This window comes from Triturus cristatus, chromosome 3_1 (genome assembly GCF_964204655.1).
Source record: "Triturus cristatus chromosome 3_1, aTriCri1.1, whole genome shotgun sequence".
Classification (NCBI taxonomy): domain Eukaryota; kingdom Metazoa; phylum Chordata; class Amphibia; order Caudata; family Salamandridae; genus Triturus; species Triturus cristatus.
The window spans coordinates 354,825,559-354,841,428 of record NC_140583.1 but is presented as its reverse complement, the minus strand read 5'-3'; the positions used below and the strand labels follow the sequence as shown (position 1 = coordinate 354,841,428).

Genomic DNA, 15,870 nt, shown 5'->3' with positions numbered 1-15,870 from the left:
CGCCCAGAGGTATGGCCATTCAAGCGTATCAAACGCCATGGTGGCGTCCAAGGACGCCAAGATGGCCGGCTCCCGCACAAATGGGACACGCGCGAGCACCCCGTGCAAGCGCCGCAGATTGAGCGCCGTGTTGCGGTGCGGTATAAAGCCAGATTGGTCTTGGTGGACCAAATCGCCCACCACGCCAACCAACCTGTTGGCCAACATCTTGGCGAGGATTTTGGGCTCCGCGTTCAAAAGCGAAATCGGCCTATAGGATGTGACCCGTTCACGGGGCCTCCCCTCCTTGTGGATCACCACAATTGTGGCTAGACGCTGGTCCGGTGGGAGGGAACCCCGCGAGTGGGCCGCCAGGAACATCCCGCGCAGGTGGGGCACCAACACATCCGGGCGTAGCTTGTAGAGCTCGATGGGAACACCATTGGGGCCCATGGCCTTGCCGGATGCAACCGAGCGAATAGCCAAGGCAATTTCGTCCGAGGTGGGAGGGGCGTCCAGCGAATCCCTGTCCTCCACCGTTAGGGAGGGCAGTGCGATGTCCCGAAGCAGGGCATGGGAGTCTGCCTCCGAGCAGGGGGAAACCGGGGAGTAGACTTCGCGGAAATAATCCGCGAAGCAGGAGACAATGGCTTCCGGCTCAGTGACACACGCACCATCAACACTCTCAATCAAAGGCACCACACGGCTCGCTCTCTCCCTCTTATCCAACCACGCAATCAATTTGCCAGCCTTATCACCCACATCATACAATCGCCCCTGCTGCTCTCTACTGAGGCCCCTGGCCGCCTCCGTGACGAGGGCCCGATAGGCCGCCTGCTTTAGGTGTAGAACATGCAACTTGTCGTCTGTTACCCCGCTTCCCAGGTCACCCTCCAGTTCTGCAATCTCGGCCTCTACCCGGGTCACCTCCTCCCGCTCGCGCCGCCGGGCATGGGAGATAAAGGAGAGGGCCTCCCCTCTAAGGACTACCTTGAAAGCCTCCCACAGGGAGATGGCCGAAGAGACCGACCCCACATTCTCATCGAAATATCGCTGTAGGGATTTGATCAAATCGGCACGAATGGTGGGGTCGCGCAAATACCATGCATTGATTGGGGCCACCCTGCCATCCCCCCTCGGGAAGACATCGAGATGCAACAACAATGGGGAGTGGTCTGAGATACCCCGCGCCAGATGGCGCACCTCCCCCACCCTCCCTGCGTGGGCCGCCGGGACAAGGATGTAATCAAGCCGCGAGAGGCTACCATGGGCACCCGAGTGGAAGGTGTACTGTCGCAATGCAGGATGCTTTAATCGCCAGCAATCCACCAGGCCCAGCGTGTCCAGAAGGCCGGGCAGCCACGCCTGTGCCCGGGGGAGGTCCCTAGGGGGATGGCGATCCATAGACCCAGAGGCTACCGCATTAAAATCCCCTCCAACCACCAGCAGGCCACTCGGAAGGTCCAGAAGGAGGCGCCCCAGGTCCGCAAATGTGGTGGCTTGTAACCCAGGCGGGACGTACACTGATATAAAGATAAACACTCTACCCTCCATTCTTCCCACCAGAACCGTGTAGCGTCCCCTCTCATCATGGCGCACCTCATCAATCTCCAACGGGAGCGAGTTCTTGATCATAATACCCACCCCCCGCGAGCCCGAGGTGAAGCCAGAATGGGCCGCCAAACGATATCCCCGCCGGTTCATTGCATGAAAGGAGTTACCTATAAGGTGCGTCTCCTGCAGGAAGACAACATCTGGTGAAATACGTTTTAAGTACTGCAGGACCACACCACGCTTAATCCTATCCCCCAGGCCGTTAACATTCCATGACAACACAGCCAAATCCCTACCCCCCATCATACGTCGAAACAATCGGTCGTCCCCCATCGAGCATCCTAAAAACAACAACATAGTAGCGGGTTTGCCCTGCGGTGCTAACAAACAACACACCCCCCCCACCCCCCGGTCCCAACAAAACTCCCCCCTCCCTGCACCCCTGCATGAGCCCAGACAGCCCCCCCAAAGTGCAGTGTGCCTGTCGCCCCATAGCTAAAATACTAACTAGTCCCCCAGAGGAGGAGGGAAGCCCCCAACAGACCCCGCACGGCCTCCATAGGAGGGGAAAATACGCAATCAATAAATGGTGAAGGAACAACGTCCAGAGCAAGGCCTATGCAGTCACCCCTCAATTCTGCTCCGGCGGGCCCTCCTCGCCAGCCGCGCCCCCCCCGCCCCCCCGGCCCCGATCTCCAGGCAGAGTGTCCAGCCAGTCCCCAGCCGCCTCGGGCCGGTCGAAGAAGTGCGTGCGACCATCCACCTCTACCCTCAGCTTAGCTGGAAAAAGCATTGAGTACTTGAGGTTCAGGTCCCTCAGGCGACGTTTAACACCAAGAAAGCTCTGCCGCTGCTTCTGGACCGCCGGGGTAAAGTCTGGGTAGAAATGTACCTCCATGTTGTCAAGCTTGACCGGTCCCTGTTGTCTGGAGGCCTGGAGGATAGCATCTCTGTCCCGGAAATTAAAAATCCGGGCAATGAGAGGCCGCGGCGGGGCACCAGTCTTAGGTCTGCCCCCGGGGACCCGGTGAGCACGCTCCACCGCAAAAAGCTTACTCAGCCCCCGGGGCTGGAGATGGGTCAGGATCAACTCTTCCACGAAAAGATCCGCCGCCTCCGCCTCTCGTCCCTCCGGCACCCCCACAATACGGACATTATTCCTCCGGGCCCGACCCTCGGAGTCCTCCAGTCGCCGGTCCATCAGGGCGCTCGCCTGGCCAAGCCGGCGCACCTCCTTCTGGAGGGCCACCACGTCTGTCGTGAGGCTCATCGTGGTGTGGGCCAGGGAGTCGACTCGGTCGTTTGTTTTGGACAAGTCTGCCCTCACAAGTCTCACATCCACCAGGACCGAGTCTATTTTTTGCGCTAAGGTGTCGAAACGCTGGTCCACTGAGGCCTTCATCTCTGCGATGGCGCCCATGACGTCCCGGAGGGTCAGATCCACCGGATGAGCGGATGCCTCCGTCGGGCCCACCGGGGATGCACGCGATGTCTCCGGAGAACCCTTCTGGAGCGTGTAGCGGTCCATACTGTTGGCCTGGTGCGCCGCGCCACGGCGGGTCGTCTTCACCTTCGCCCGGTCGCCATCTTGTTTGGTGGACATGCTGGCTCTTCCACCGTCGTGCCAAGCACCCCAAACGGGCCGCTATACCAAGTCACGGGTGCCAGGGGGGGGGGCGGGGGCGACCACCGAACCGCGGGTCAACCCACCGCCGGTGGGTCAGCCGGGCTCCTGGACAAGGCCACACCACCACACCCCGCTCCGCAATCCGACCCCGCCTGAGAGCTAGGAGGGCGCAAAAGCGAAAGCGAAAGTGCGGGGTACGCCAGTCGCCCAGCCCCGTTCGCCGCTGTTATTCACTTTGTCCCCGGATCGCCCCACTACTCCAATCCGGGGGGCCGGCGAGGAGAAGGCCACAACCTTCGAACGATGCTCCCACCGGCGTCCGGGGTCCGATTCGAGCCCAAAAAACGGGTGGCGCCTCAGCTCCGGTTCCCCAACACAGTCCCCTCAACAAGGACAGGATATCGCCAGGATTAATTCAGGAGGTCGCGGAGGTCCTCGGGAGCCTCGCACCTACGCGGCCATCTTGGTTGCGCGCTAGGCTCCCCATAATTATTTTTGACAGGTTTGGCCTGCCAGACTCTATCGGAGGAAAAGTGTAAGGGTGTTATAATTATCACACAACTTTCCTGTGGAAAATGGAGCCTTTTCATGGTTGTCCCTGGACATGGGAATATTAACAATTCATGTTTACAGTAATATCCAATCTAGGTACATCCCCCAACTCTGTTTCTGCGTTGCTACCCTACTCTTGGAAGCCATGTCTCTACATTGTCAATGCCATAATGCTTCTTCCCTCCTGGAAGCCACTTGTCCACAACCTCACCACATGCCTTTTCATAAAAGCTCTGTGTCCCACTATCTTCCAAAGGCATTATATTCCAATGGCAGCAGTGCAAGGCTGATAATCGAACAGAGGCTATAAATAATCTCTGTGGCCACACAAATTTACCACGATATAAAAGCCTGTTCAAGTCCCTAACTACCACAGTCCGTGTCCCATTGACCAGAATCCGAGTTTTATGTGGTATCAACACGACCTCTCTTTGCCGCCCCTGCCATTTGCAAAGCACTGTTTGACATCACTGAGTCATGTGTAATTGCCAGTCTGTTATGGTGAAATAGAAAGTCAGGGACAGGAAATAAAATCTCCTGACTGACAAAAGGAGGCAGTTATCAATACAACAAATGGATCTAAAAACATGAATTGATTCAAGCATAAAAAATAATACAGGGATCCTATCTGTGCTTCATTAGCTCCCTTGAAACTCAGGTTTGACCTTCAGGGGTGTAGGAATCGGATTTACTAAGATTTCCAGTGCACCGGGCAGCAAGGGATGTTGCTGTGCTGTGTTGCATGAAAGGGAGAGAGCAGAACTCTGCCATATTTACAAAGATACGGGCCATTTCAACTTTCTCCTACTGCTGGTGCCACGCACTGTGTGCTGCCTAACGCTAATGCAGGCCCGTTGCTCCATAGTGCAAGGGTGTGTGTGTTGAGGTCAGGACAGAGATACCTTCCTGCACAAAAACTACCCTTTAAGGATATTTCCTTTTTACTTGTGTGCTACCAGATGCAGCACACATGCAAAAAGGAAATACTGAGGGGAAATAACAATATTTCTCCTTGTTACGCCATCCTCAAGTAAATGCAGCATTTTTGTACAACCTCGTGTTTACAAGGCTTTGCAAATATCTGCATGAAAATCTATGGGTGGATGCTTGAGAACACCCATGCACCACCCATGTAATGCCTCCCTAATGAAGGTAAACAAGGCAGTGCTATGTGCTGCATTGTGTTACGTTTTCTTTACAAAACCACTCAAATTGGCATCTCAGAGCTTTGTAAATCCCAAATGGATTTTATGTAGGGGTGGCACCAAAACAGTGACAAAACCCAGGTACAAAACCTTAGTAAATCTGGGCCCAGATGGGTAGCATTCACTCTATTGTTAATCATCACCCTTTGCTCTCTCTCTGCTCTTCACTTCCTTCCTTAAAAGGCAACTCAGATTCTGATGCTGCCCTGTTCAATCATTGGATTACCAATTTCTTGGACCGTCTACCACCTCTGAAAGTCAACATAGCTAAAAGATCTAAGCCCTCTGCTCCCTGGTTTTCTCCCACCCTAAGAGCAGAGAAAAGCTTGTGTAAAAAGTTAGAGAGCAGCTGGAGAAGGTCTTATGATCCTGAGGCAAAGCTGATATATAAATCAGCTCTCAGTAAATTTCGTAAACTTTCATGGAAGACTATGAGAGACTACTTCTCGTCTCGCATTGAGGGTGCTTCTAATACCACTATGGAAGTATCTAATATAGTAAGTCCTTTCTCTCCCCTGATGCTGTAAAAAGTGCTTTTAATCCCTCTCCTGAACTCTGCAACGAATTATCGATTTTCTTTTAAGAAAAAATGCATAAATTGTATTCCACCTTCCCCAAATGGATCCAGGCTTGAAACAACGCTGGTTGCGTGTTCTAGCTATGAGTCGACTTTTGCCAAGTTCTCCACTATTTCGGAAGATGACTCACTCCACGAGCAAGTGAAATGTAAGTTGGGATCCCATGGAAACCCCCGTCCATTTTGTCAATTCATTTCGTAATAAAATCTGGAACTCAGCTCTGAAAGCTGGTGTTTTCCCTGCCACTTGGAAACATGTGTTACTTCTTCCACTTCTTAAGGAACCCAATGCTGATCCAAGTGCTCTAAGCAATTTCAGGCCTACCTCGCTGTTGCCTGCCCCTGCTAAGAATCTTGAGAAATAGGTAAATCATCAGCTGTCCTCCTCCATTGATGCTAACGGTCTTCTCAATCGGGTTTTTGAGCAGGATACAGCACTGAAACGGCACTGGAAGTGTCTAAGTCTCTAAGGGAAAACTTGGATAGAGGCTCTTCAGCCATGGTGGTATTATTACAACTGTCAGTAGTGTTTGACACGGTGTCTCACATCACTTTCCTGAACAGATTAGGCCAATTTGGCTTCCAGGGCTTAAATCATTCTTAGAAGACAGATTCCAGTGTGTCTGTCTCCACCCTTTCTCCTCATTCCCCAAAACTCTTGTTTGTGAGGTGGCACTCTTCAATTTTAAGGAATGTTTAAAGGTCTAGCTGCCTGGATGGAGTTTAATTTCCTTAAATGAAATTCAGACAACAGCGAGGTTCTCTTCTTCAACCAGAGCACCCCCATGAATTTCTGTTGTCCTAAATAACTAAATGCCCAGCGGCTCCTGCTGCATCAGCTAGGAATTTGGATGTCATGTTTGACTCCGACCTCTCCTTTATGGCTCAAATAAGACCGATCTCCTCAACCTGCTTTCTGAAACTTATAACTTTAAGGAAGCTGATACACCAGTCCCAGAGAAGCCCCACAAAATTGTGGTCCATTCACTCGTAACCTCGCATTTGACTATGCCACCAGCCTTTATCTGGGTCTACCTGCCTTTATGGCCACAGACTCCGGTTCATTTAGAATGCTACAGATGGCTGATTCGGTGTGTCCTTTTTGTCAGCATATCTCACCCCACTCAAAGCAGCTACACTGGCTCCTAGTGGTGAAACATATCAAATTTAAGGCCCTCACATTTGCATTTAGAGCCCTTGAAGGCAAAGACCCTCTTTACCTGAGGAATAGACTCAGCCTGTACAAGCAAGAGAGAATGCTGCGGTCCAATAACCCCCGCCTGATAAGAAATTCCTAAATATTCCAAAGTCTGGTGAGGACGTAGCTTAGTCATAGTATTGACAGCCAAGTACTTGCACACCTTTCCGCTCAAGCTTTGCAGGGATCAGTCAGTTGACACCTTTAAATGAGAGCTAAAAACTTGTTTGGTCAAGATTAATCTTCGATGACCCGATATGTCTTCTCTGCTTTGAGCGCCGGTACGCTTCAGCAGAAGCAGCGTGCAGTTATAATTTGTTAATGATTGATTGATTGCTGAAGTGTTGGTTCTCTTTCGGTAGTAGCTTCTTCTAAATATAAAGGCTAGCAATAAACAGAACAATTAAACACTCCTCTTTTGATAGCTCAGCATGATCAATTTACCACCATCATACCATCCCTATAGACACACATGACTTCAGTTAACCTTTGCTATCCAAGAAATCAGGAGAGTAATTTAACAAAAACGTTGCAAAATACCACCTTGTTGATCTACTGATCTTTATTTACTGGGCTGTGACATGATGTTGCTACAAGCACTCTCTTTCTAAATTTCCAGGTAATAATGGGAATTCTGCTTCCACCCACCATCCTGTTCCTAGAGTTCCGCACACATGATGACCTCTCATATCAAACATCGAGGGAAAATGAAGATGGCAAAGAGAAGGAGGACGAGAACATGGTGAGGCTGGCCTCTTATCACTGCAATCAGAATGTAGATTTCTTCAGCACTTCTGTAGACGTTTCTATCCAAGAAATGTTTCTGGTTACAGGTGTTCTTTTCCTGTGGTGTGTCTGTGGTAACATATTCAATGATTGCAATGTGAGGCAGCAAATATGAATGCTACATTTGTCGATACCTTATGGGCGTGTGAGCATGTTGTCTAACCGTATACCAGGCCAAACATATTGGCGTCATCTACTTTCTAATTAACAGTGATGTGTTTTTATTCTCTAGGATGGAAACGCTGATGCAAATTCCAGAAAAGGAGATGAGGAAAATGGAAACAAAAAGCAAAGAAGCATTCCGATAGGAGCAAAAATCTATGAATTCTACAATGCTCCTATTGTGAAGTTTTGGTTTTACACAGTAAGTGAACGTGGATTGTCAAATAGTGGACTTCAAAAGATCAATCTGTGAATGCAGAACAAAGAGAAAGAGAACACTTTAGCATCTCTGGAAGCTGTCTCCTCTCGGTCAATTGGTGAATAGAGAGAAGTTGTCTATGGTTTTATTCTTGAGTTTCATACAGCAGCCAGTCAGAAGGCCATGTCCAAGAAGAGCGAACATATAGAGCAGCAGATACTGCAGGCGTAGCCAGGAATGAAGTCCACAGGGCAACAGCCTGTGCTGACAGAGTGGACAAGTGGGATTACACTGGTCTTATGAGCTTCATATCATCAGGTTCTAGACAGAGGGTATGCGGATGGTCTAGTTAGCTGGTAGGATGGCGAGCTCTAGGCAGGGCAAATCTTTGTAAGTTAGATGTAATGCTCTGAAGTATGACGTTTCCGAAACTGGCAGCCTGTGCAGAGATGTTCTTGCTGCAAAACATGATTTATGTGTGTCAGTTCAAAGCTGAAGGATTTGGGGAACATTTGAGCTTTCCTTAGGTGTATGAACAAGGTGTCTCACATTAAATTTATGGCAGAAGTTGACACAGGGACGTATCTCTGCATGGACAAGTGCTCGTCTTGCTGCGTACATAACAAAGGAAGAATTGCCCCAGGACGTATAGGATTAGAAAACTCCCAGCACTAACCAATTTCCAGAAGCATTGCAAGAGAGCGTAGTAGTTCATGTGTTGAACGAAGTGTGGAGTAGAAGGAACAGAGTGGGGTGTTTGTAAGGTGGAACGTTTAGGGCAACAATAACTATCTTATGCTTTTCAGATAGCCTACCTGGGATACTTACTGCTCTTCAATTATATCATCTTGGTGAAGATGGAGCGATGGCCGTCGGTGCAAGAGTGGGTTGTGATTGCGTATATCATTACTCTGGCCCTGGAAAAGATTAGAGAGGTAATAATCAAATCGCTAGCTGCTATTGAATTGAGCATGCCAAGATATAATGTCAACCAGCATGACTGTTGTGTCTTCTTTAAGTGAAAACATTTCTGACAGGGATCACATTTTATAAGAATAGTTACTAAATAATAGATTTCAAATGAACAGATATATTTCCGCCATTTTTTACTGGAATAAGAATAGTGGGTCTTCATCCTCCCAAAGTAAATGAAAATATTTCTATAAATATCCTCATTTGTCCCGTATTTAATATTGTATTTTTTTCTATATTTGTGGGATGTATGCTTCCATTATTAAATGAACAAGTGCTCATAGCCAGTATGTGCATCTATGTTCGACTTGTTATTGTTAATTAGCATTTTAGCTAAGCATATAGTGTGTAAGTCCCAATATGCTCAGTCAACTTCTCAAGGTCTTGTGGTAATGGAGATTAATGCAAATCAGTGGTGGAACATTCTCCCTTGAAGTGGTTGAGTTTGATACCGCATGTGGGAGTTTTAGAACATGAAATGAGAGGTAAAAACAATACTCAATGTAACAGGCGACAATTCATGCACAGTGCTAAAAAAAACAGGTCGAGTCGGGTCACTGTTCGTAATTTCTCTCTTTTATTCCAATCCTTTTCAGCAAGTGCAGCCAACGCATATCGCCTAAACACAGGCTTCCTCAGGACAAAGTCCTACGATTGATGGTATACTGTTTTTGTCCATCAATTATTACGTCACTGTGGCCAATATCAAAGCCTGTAGTGCAAATATCCTTATTTTCAATCAACACTGTGGTCCAGGAGACAGTCTTTGCATTCTGCAGCACACTTAGAAAGATGGAAAGCCTCAAAGGATTGTTCTTGTGCAGGAAGGTGCCCCTTCCTACATAAAAACAGTCCTGTCTGCACCCGTACACCATGATGCAAGGGAGCCCGAGTTGATGTTAGGCAGCAGATTGTGGACCAGCGCAGGCAGAGAGCAGAAATACACCATATTCCATATTCCATTCCTGCTCTCTCCCTTTCACACAGCGCAGCAAGTTGTTTTGCTGCATGCGTTAAAGATTGGTAAATCTGGGCGTTGATAGTCAGAAATGTACAGATTTACCATTCGCCAACAAAATCTTGCTTATGAGCACAGTGATGGTCATTGCCACTAGCATGGGTTAATGGTGACTGATGTATCTTAACAAGATTGTCGCTTCATTGCTGCTCTTAAGTCAAAATGACATGCATGTGTCTTGAAAGGCGTGATGCTGAATTCTCTCTCCAACTGCATGTTCTGCACAGAAGTGGAGCAACGTTTCAGCCTTCCTGATGATCTTTGGTTTGAACACATATTCTTTTCCACCTGGCTCTCGTGTTCAGAAGTCTTTCTTTCAGCCAGAAGTCCTTATGTCTACTAAGGGGTAGGATAATCGTTCTATAGGACGCTACTTGGCGCTTAATTATTTAAATGTGTTTCTTTTGATTAAGGCATTCACAGAAGGCCAACAAAAGCGTAAAAAGTCAATAACCATCACATCATAGATTTTCATAATTCTATGATATTATTTTAATAATTTCCTTCGTACTAACTCAGTCATTGTGCCGGATTGTAGCAAGACCATGCCAATAAAGGGAAACAGTATAGACCTTTTAGCTGTCTGGGCATAGATTCCAAAATTTACTACAGAATAGTCTTAACCACAATTCAAGATCGAACAGAGATCCTAAGTATAGTTCAGATGTGTGTCTGAACACCATACAAAAGTATGGCACGGGAAGACAATACTACTATTTTGCCTTGCTGCGTTTTTCTTTAGTCTTCGATGCCTGGAAATAAATGAAAGACAATAGAGAATGCAGATATTTAGACATGTACTGAAAATCACCTAAACACCCCAAAGAAACACCATATTTTGTGTTTAAGAATCAGCAGGCTTCGCTAACCATTTGACACCTCGAAATGAGCAAAATAGGTGTACCTTTCAGATAATTATCCAAGAATCAATGATTTCAATTAATTAATTCATTATGTCATTTTGTAAAGCACTGGCATGTGATAGATTGCCATTTGGTGCTGCTTGTTGTGCTTCACATGACTGTATTCCTATTTAGGCCATGGATTGCCCCACTTTGTGATGGGTTCTACCTCTTGCGTAGTTGATTTAGGTTCAGACTATAGTGGAGGGTGATCTGTTCGCAGCAGGATACCGTCCATACTAGAGGAGGGGGCCATCCTGGGAATTTCCAGAAGAGAGTGGTAAACCTTATCTGAAGAGGTTTGTCTTCTATTCTTCCTTGAAAGCTGCCAGATTTGGTAGGTCCCTAAATTCCGGATTAGATAGAATTACAGGGTTGTTCTGTGTGATCTGTGATTTAAACTGGTCGGTGTGATGAATTTAAGCTTGTGGCACCTTAAATTTCAACTCATTAAGTAGTTTGGAAAAGAGCTTCGATTTAGTTGGGCAAAGACCCTCAAGCGCTCTGAAGATGGTGCAGTCAGTGAAGTGTTTTGAGAGCTGGTGTCATGTTAGCCGATTTATTTAAGTAAATGCAGAATCAGCCTAGGGTCAGTCGAATGTTTCTTCACCAAGGAACAAGGTATTGTATGCTGTGAGCCACTGGGCTCTGAATGGATGGAATGAAGCATTTATACTTCCTGTTATTTCTGGCCTGAGTATATGAATGTGTGTATTGTATTGTGAAGGCCAGTTCAAAGCTTGACATCAAAGATTTCAGCTTCACATCTACTTTGTGTACTTGTGATGAATGCAGTGCATGATAGCACTCACTTTAGCACAACCTGAGAAGACTCTGAGAAGCATTCCAGGCACCACCAAATTTACCTCTTTACTCTCTCTTTACCAAAGAAGGACAAATATCCTAAAAGACGTGTCTAGGGGTACACAGCAATGGCTGCACCAACAATGGTGAATATTATAGACTTTCAACAAGAGTGAATGGCATGCACCGCGTTTAGCACAGTTCATGTGGTAGAATTGTGTGCTGGTATGACAGGCAATGGGCTTCCTTCCCCTTTTGTGATTGTGTCCTGTGATCCATCCTGCATCAGATGCATACTGTCCAGGCTTCATCAAGTCAATAAAGACATAGGTTGTTCTGCATTGTGGTACCAGACTACGGTTACCAAAATATCTTTTGAAGGCAACACAGTGTACTCAATATCATTCATAAAAATATCACTCCACTGGAGTTGATAATAGAAATTTTAAGCCTCACTGCATAATGCTTTTTTAAAATACAATATTTCTGTCAGACAATATTATTGCTAAGACATGCAACCGGCCCGCTTCATTCATATTGATTAAGCACCACAATAAACAACAGCAGACATAGCCCCTCCCCTCAGCATCAAAGACTAGTCAAAGAAGTACTCAATCAGTGGTGCAGTCTTCTGTGGTCTGGCAATGAGGCCCAGGTGGGGGTCCATAAACTGTAAACACCTCACCAGTAAACAGCATTGAGGGACTATTTTCTTCTAACCTACAGATTCTGATGTCAGAGCCTGGCAAGCTGAGCCAGAAGGTCAAGGTTTGGCTTCAGGAATATTGGAACATCACCGACATGGTGGCAATTTCAGTGTTTCTAATTGGAGCAATTCTTCGACTTCAAAACCAGCCCTACATGGGTTACGGAAGAGTGATTTACTGTGTGGATATCATCTTCTGGTACATCAGAGTGCTGGACATCTTTGGGGTCAACAAGTACCTGGGACCATATGTCATGATGATCGGAAAGATGGTTAGTGCTTGTGTTTTGTCTATACAATTTAAAGGTAACTCAGATAATATTTACAAGGCCTTCAGTAACGTGCAGTGTAATGTGAGGAGGTATGTTATAGAACAATAGTATGTAGCGAAATTATGATGTGCATTTTAGTGTGGCTGTAAATCCGTAATGCTTGTCTATTACTTTAAATATTTATGTAAAAGATGTTTGCCAGGTGTTTTTTTTTTAACAATGAATGAAATTGATTCGCACATCTCTCTCCATATCTCTTTTTTCTGATCTCCCTCTCTTCGCCTCCATAGTATTCTTACTCTCTTGGACACTCTCACTCTATGTTTTGCCATGTAATTTTTTCTCTTTTCCTGATTTTCCTAATTTCTTTTGGCAGTGTTAGACCTTGCACCATTGGCGTAGGTCTCCCCTCAGTAGCGGCCCGTGGAGGGAGTTCCTTGGGGCGGTGAGGCGGGGCGGGGGAGGGGCAGGGTGGGGGGTAGTAAACACCGGAATATGAATGAATGGAGGTAAGTAAACAATTAAATAACTAAAACGAATTTCGTTGTGCGCGCTGCATCACCTCACCGCCCCACGGAACTCCCTCCACGGGCTGCTACTGTTGGACTCCGTTTTGCTGGTATAGATCCTATGGGCACTTTGCCATTGCTGTTCAGAGCCAAAGTGCAAGTGCGCCCTTTGTAAATTGTGGTTATGGATTGGTGTTTCCATGATTGGCTGATTTGATTTAATAGTCAGTCCCTCATACAGTGCACTGTGTGTGCCCAGGACCTTTAAATCAAATGCTGCTAGTGGGCTGCAGCACTGATTGTGCCACCCACATATGCAGCATGTAAAGGTAACTCTGGCCTGCCATTACAGAGCCTGTGTGCAGTCTAGTGCTGTCATGTCGACTTGGCAAGTGTACCCACTTGCCAGGCCCTAACCTTCTTTTTTCTTACATGTTAGTCACCCCTAAGGTAGGCCCAAGGTACCCCTGTGGGCAGAGTGCAGTGTATTTGAAAGGTAGGACATGCACTGGTGTGTGTGGAATGTCCTGATAGTGAATGACTGCCAATTTCGTGTTTTCACTATTGCAAGGCTACCTGTTCCCATGGTATAGAATTGGGAGTTTGCTTATAACATCTTATAAACATAACTACCTCTGGGAACAAGGTAGGAAAATAAAGTTTGATATGCCTGAACTCAGAATGTTAGAATGCATCTTTTAGTGAGGGTGATTTTTACATTATGTGTTTGAAAATACCACTTTTAGAAAGTAGGTATTTTCTTGCATAGCCATCCAGTGTGCCTCTGCTAGGATGTGGATTGACTGTCTGTGTTTTGAGTGTCAGGGGCTGAGGAGGAGCAGTGGCTCCAGAGAGCCTGATGAGTCAGGGCTGGATGAATAGACCTGTGCTACATTTAGAGTAGGGAGAGGAGATTTCCTGGTAGCTGAATGGGCCTGGTCTGCCTTCCACAACGCTGTCTCCACTTCCTGCCAAGAAGCTGCACCAGAGAGGACAGAACGGGTTTTGACCAAGCACAGGGCTTCTCTGCCACCAGAGAACAAAGTATTTTGTAGTATAAATATTGGGGCCCAGACCCCAGAACTTTAGATCACTTCTGGGAAATCAAGAGGAACTTTTGCCAATGAGAAGAGCCGGAGAAGCTGAGGAGGAATACTTCCCCTGTGCTGTTTGATGTCTGGGGTTGGCCTGCAGCGGCTACTTGCTGCCAAGGAAAGGTGAAAAGGACTTTGCTGTTTGCTTTGTCCCCTCCTTGAGGAAGATCTCCAAGGGCTTGAATTGAGCTTGCCTCCTTTTCTGAAGTCTCTGGGACATAAAGACTTCACCACCAGCTCCCCTAAAACTTCCTTGTTGGGAGTTCTGACCTGCTCAGAGGTGCCTGCTGTTGTTTTGGACCTCTGGGAGCTGGGAAAGGTAACGCAACTTCCGGAAGCAAGATGCATCCGCACCTGTTTCCGACGCATCGCCGAAGAAATCGTCACAGCAACTGCCCATGGCATGAGATATCGCCACATGCCACATCGAGTGCATCGATCTCCAAAGTCCGAGATCACCGCACCGATTTTGACGCAAGGCCAGCTGTGCGGCTGCAACAATCCACGCATCGTTCCGGATCGTCGCATCGCGGCCCCAAGTTTGTTGTTGCATCGTTGGGGGACGCAGTAAGAAACCAATGCATCACCTTCCCACACAGTAAGAAACTGATGCATCAACTCCTCTTTGGTAAGGAACCCACGCATCACCTCCCCTGCTCAGCAGTAAGGAACCGACGCATCACCTACCCCGGAGCAAGAAACAAACGCATCACCTTCCCTGAGTGTAAGGAACCAAGGCATCACCTCACTGCGGCCCGTTTTGTTTGTTTGCGTAACGCATCCAAGGTACTTTGTGTGAAAAGTGTGGCATCTGCAATTTGCTTTCAGCTGAACTATTTTTACCATTTGAAAGTCATATTTTTATTAGTGTATTGTGGATTTTTGTCGTTTGGTCTTGTTTTGGTTTAATAAAGATTACTTATTTTTCTAAACTGGTGTGGTGTTCATTTGTAGTGTTTTCACTGTATTACTGTATGTATTCACAAATGCTTTAAACACTGCCTCTGATATAAGCCTATCTGCTCGTGCCAAGCTACCAAGAGGGTGAGCAGGGGTTATTTTAGGAGTGTAACCCCCTTACCCAGACTAGAAACAAGGGTTCCTATTTGGACACAAGTACCTACCTCTGCCAACTAGAGGTCCCCATTTCTAACAGGCAGCATTACCTAAGTGTTTCAACTAACCCCACTCCTCCTCTTCTGTGACTAGCTGTTTTTTTATCCTTCTATATACGTTACTGCTGCAATTTATTTTTATGTTTGATAGAATGGGAATATATATAATGTGATACTTTTATCTTCAGATGATTTAGGCTGTTGTTTGATTTATGGCTAGCTAAACACATCAATTTTAGCATTTGACATTTCTTAGGAAAGGAAAGCATTGAAAAAGACATAGGTGCAGGGCCTGATTACGAGTTGGGCGGTGCAGGGGATCTGTAATTAACACAAAGGAAATTACCAATTTCTGCCAGTAACTCTTCCCTTGCACCGTCCAATTAAATTAATTCATGCGGAAGCAAATTTACCGGGTAAACATTTGTACGTGGATCGCTACTCCCAGTGGCGGCCAGTTATTTTAGAAAGGAGGGGGACGGATGAGACACGCCAGCTCACATACACATACATACTCACAACCATGCATTCACACATGCGCACACACATGCAAACATCCATTCTCAACACTCATTGCCAAATATTCAAACACGCACGCATGCATCATACATTAATTTTTTTTTAAAGCGAAAACCATAC

General features: G+C 46.9%; 1 protein-coding gene across 1 annotated transcript in view; it reads left to right on the top strand.

The window, feature by feature from the left end:
• TRPM1 (transient receptor potential cation channel subfamily M member 1) overlaps positions 1–15,870 on the top strand; it is a gene marked incomplete at its 5' end in the record, with an annotated part of 381,597 nt that overhangs the window by 264,364 nt on the left and 101,363 nt on the right. Inside the window, 4 exons of the mRNA XM_085646142.1 lie at positions 7,312–7,434; positions 7,711–7,842; positions 8,646–8,774; positions 12,262–12,513. Coding sequence (XP_085502268.1) covers positions 7,312–7,434; positions 7,711–7,842; positions 8,646–8,774; positions 12,262–12,513 — 636 coding nt within the window. The remainder of the gene's footprint in view (positions 1–7,311; positions 7,435–7,710; positions 7,843–8,645; positions 8,775–12,261; positions 12,514–15,870) is intronic.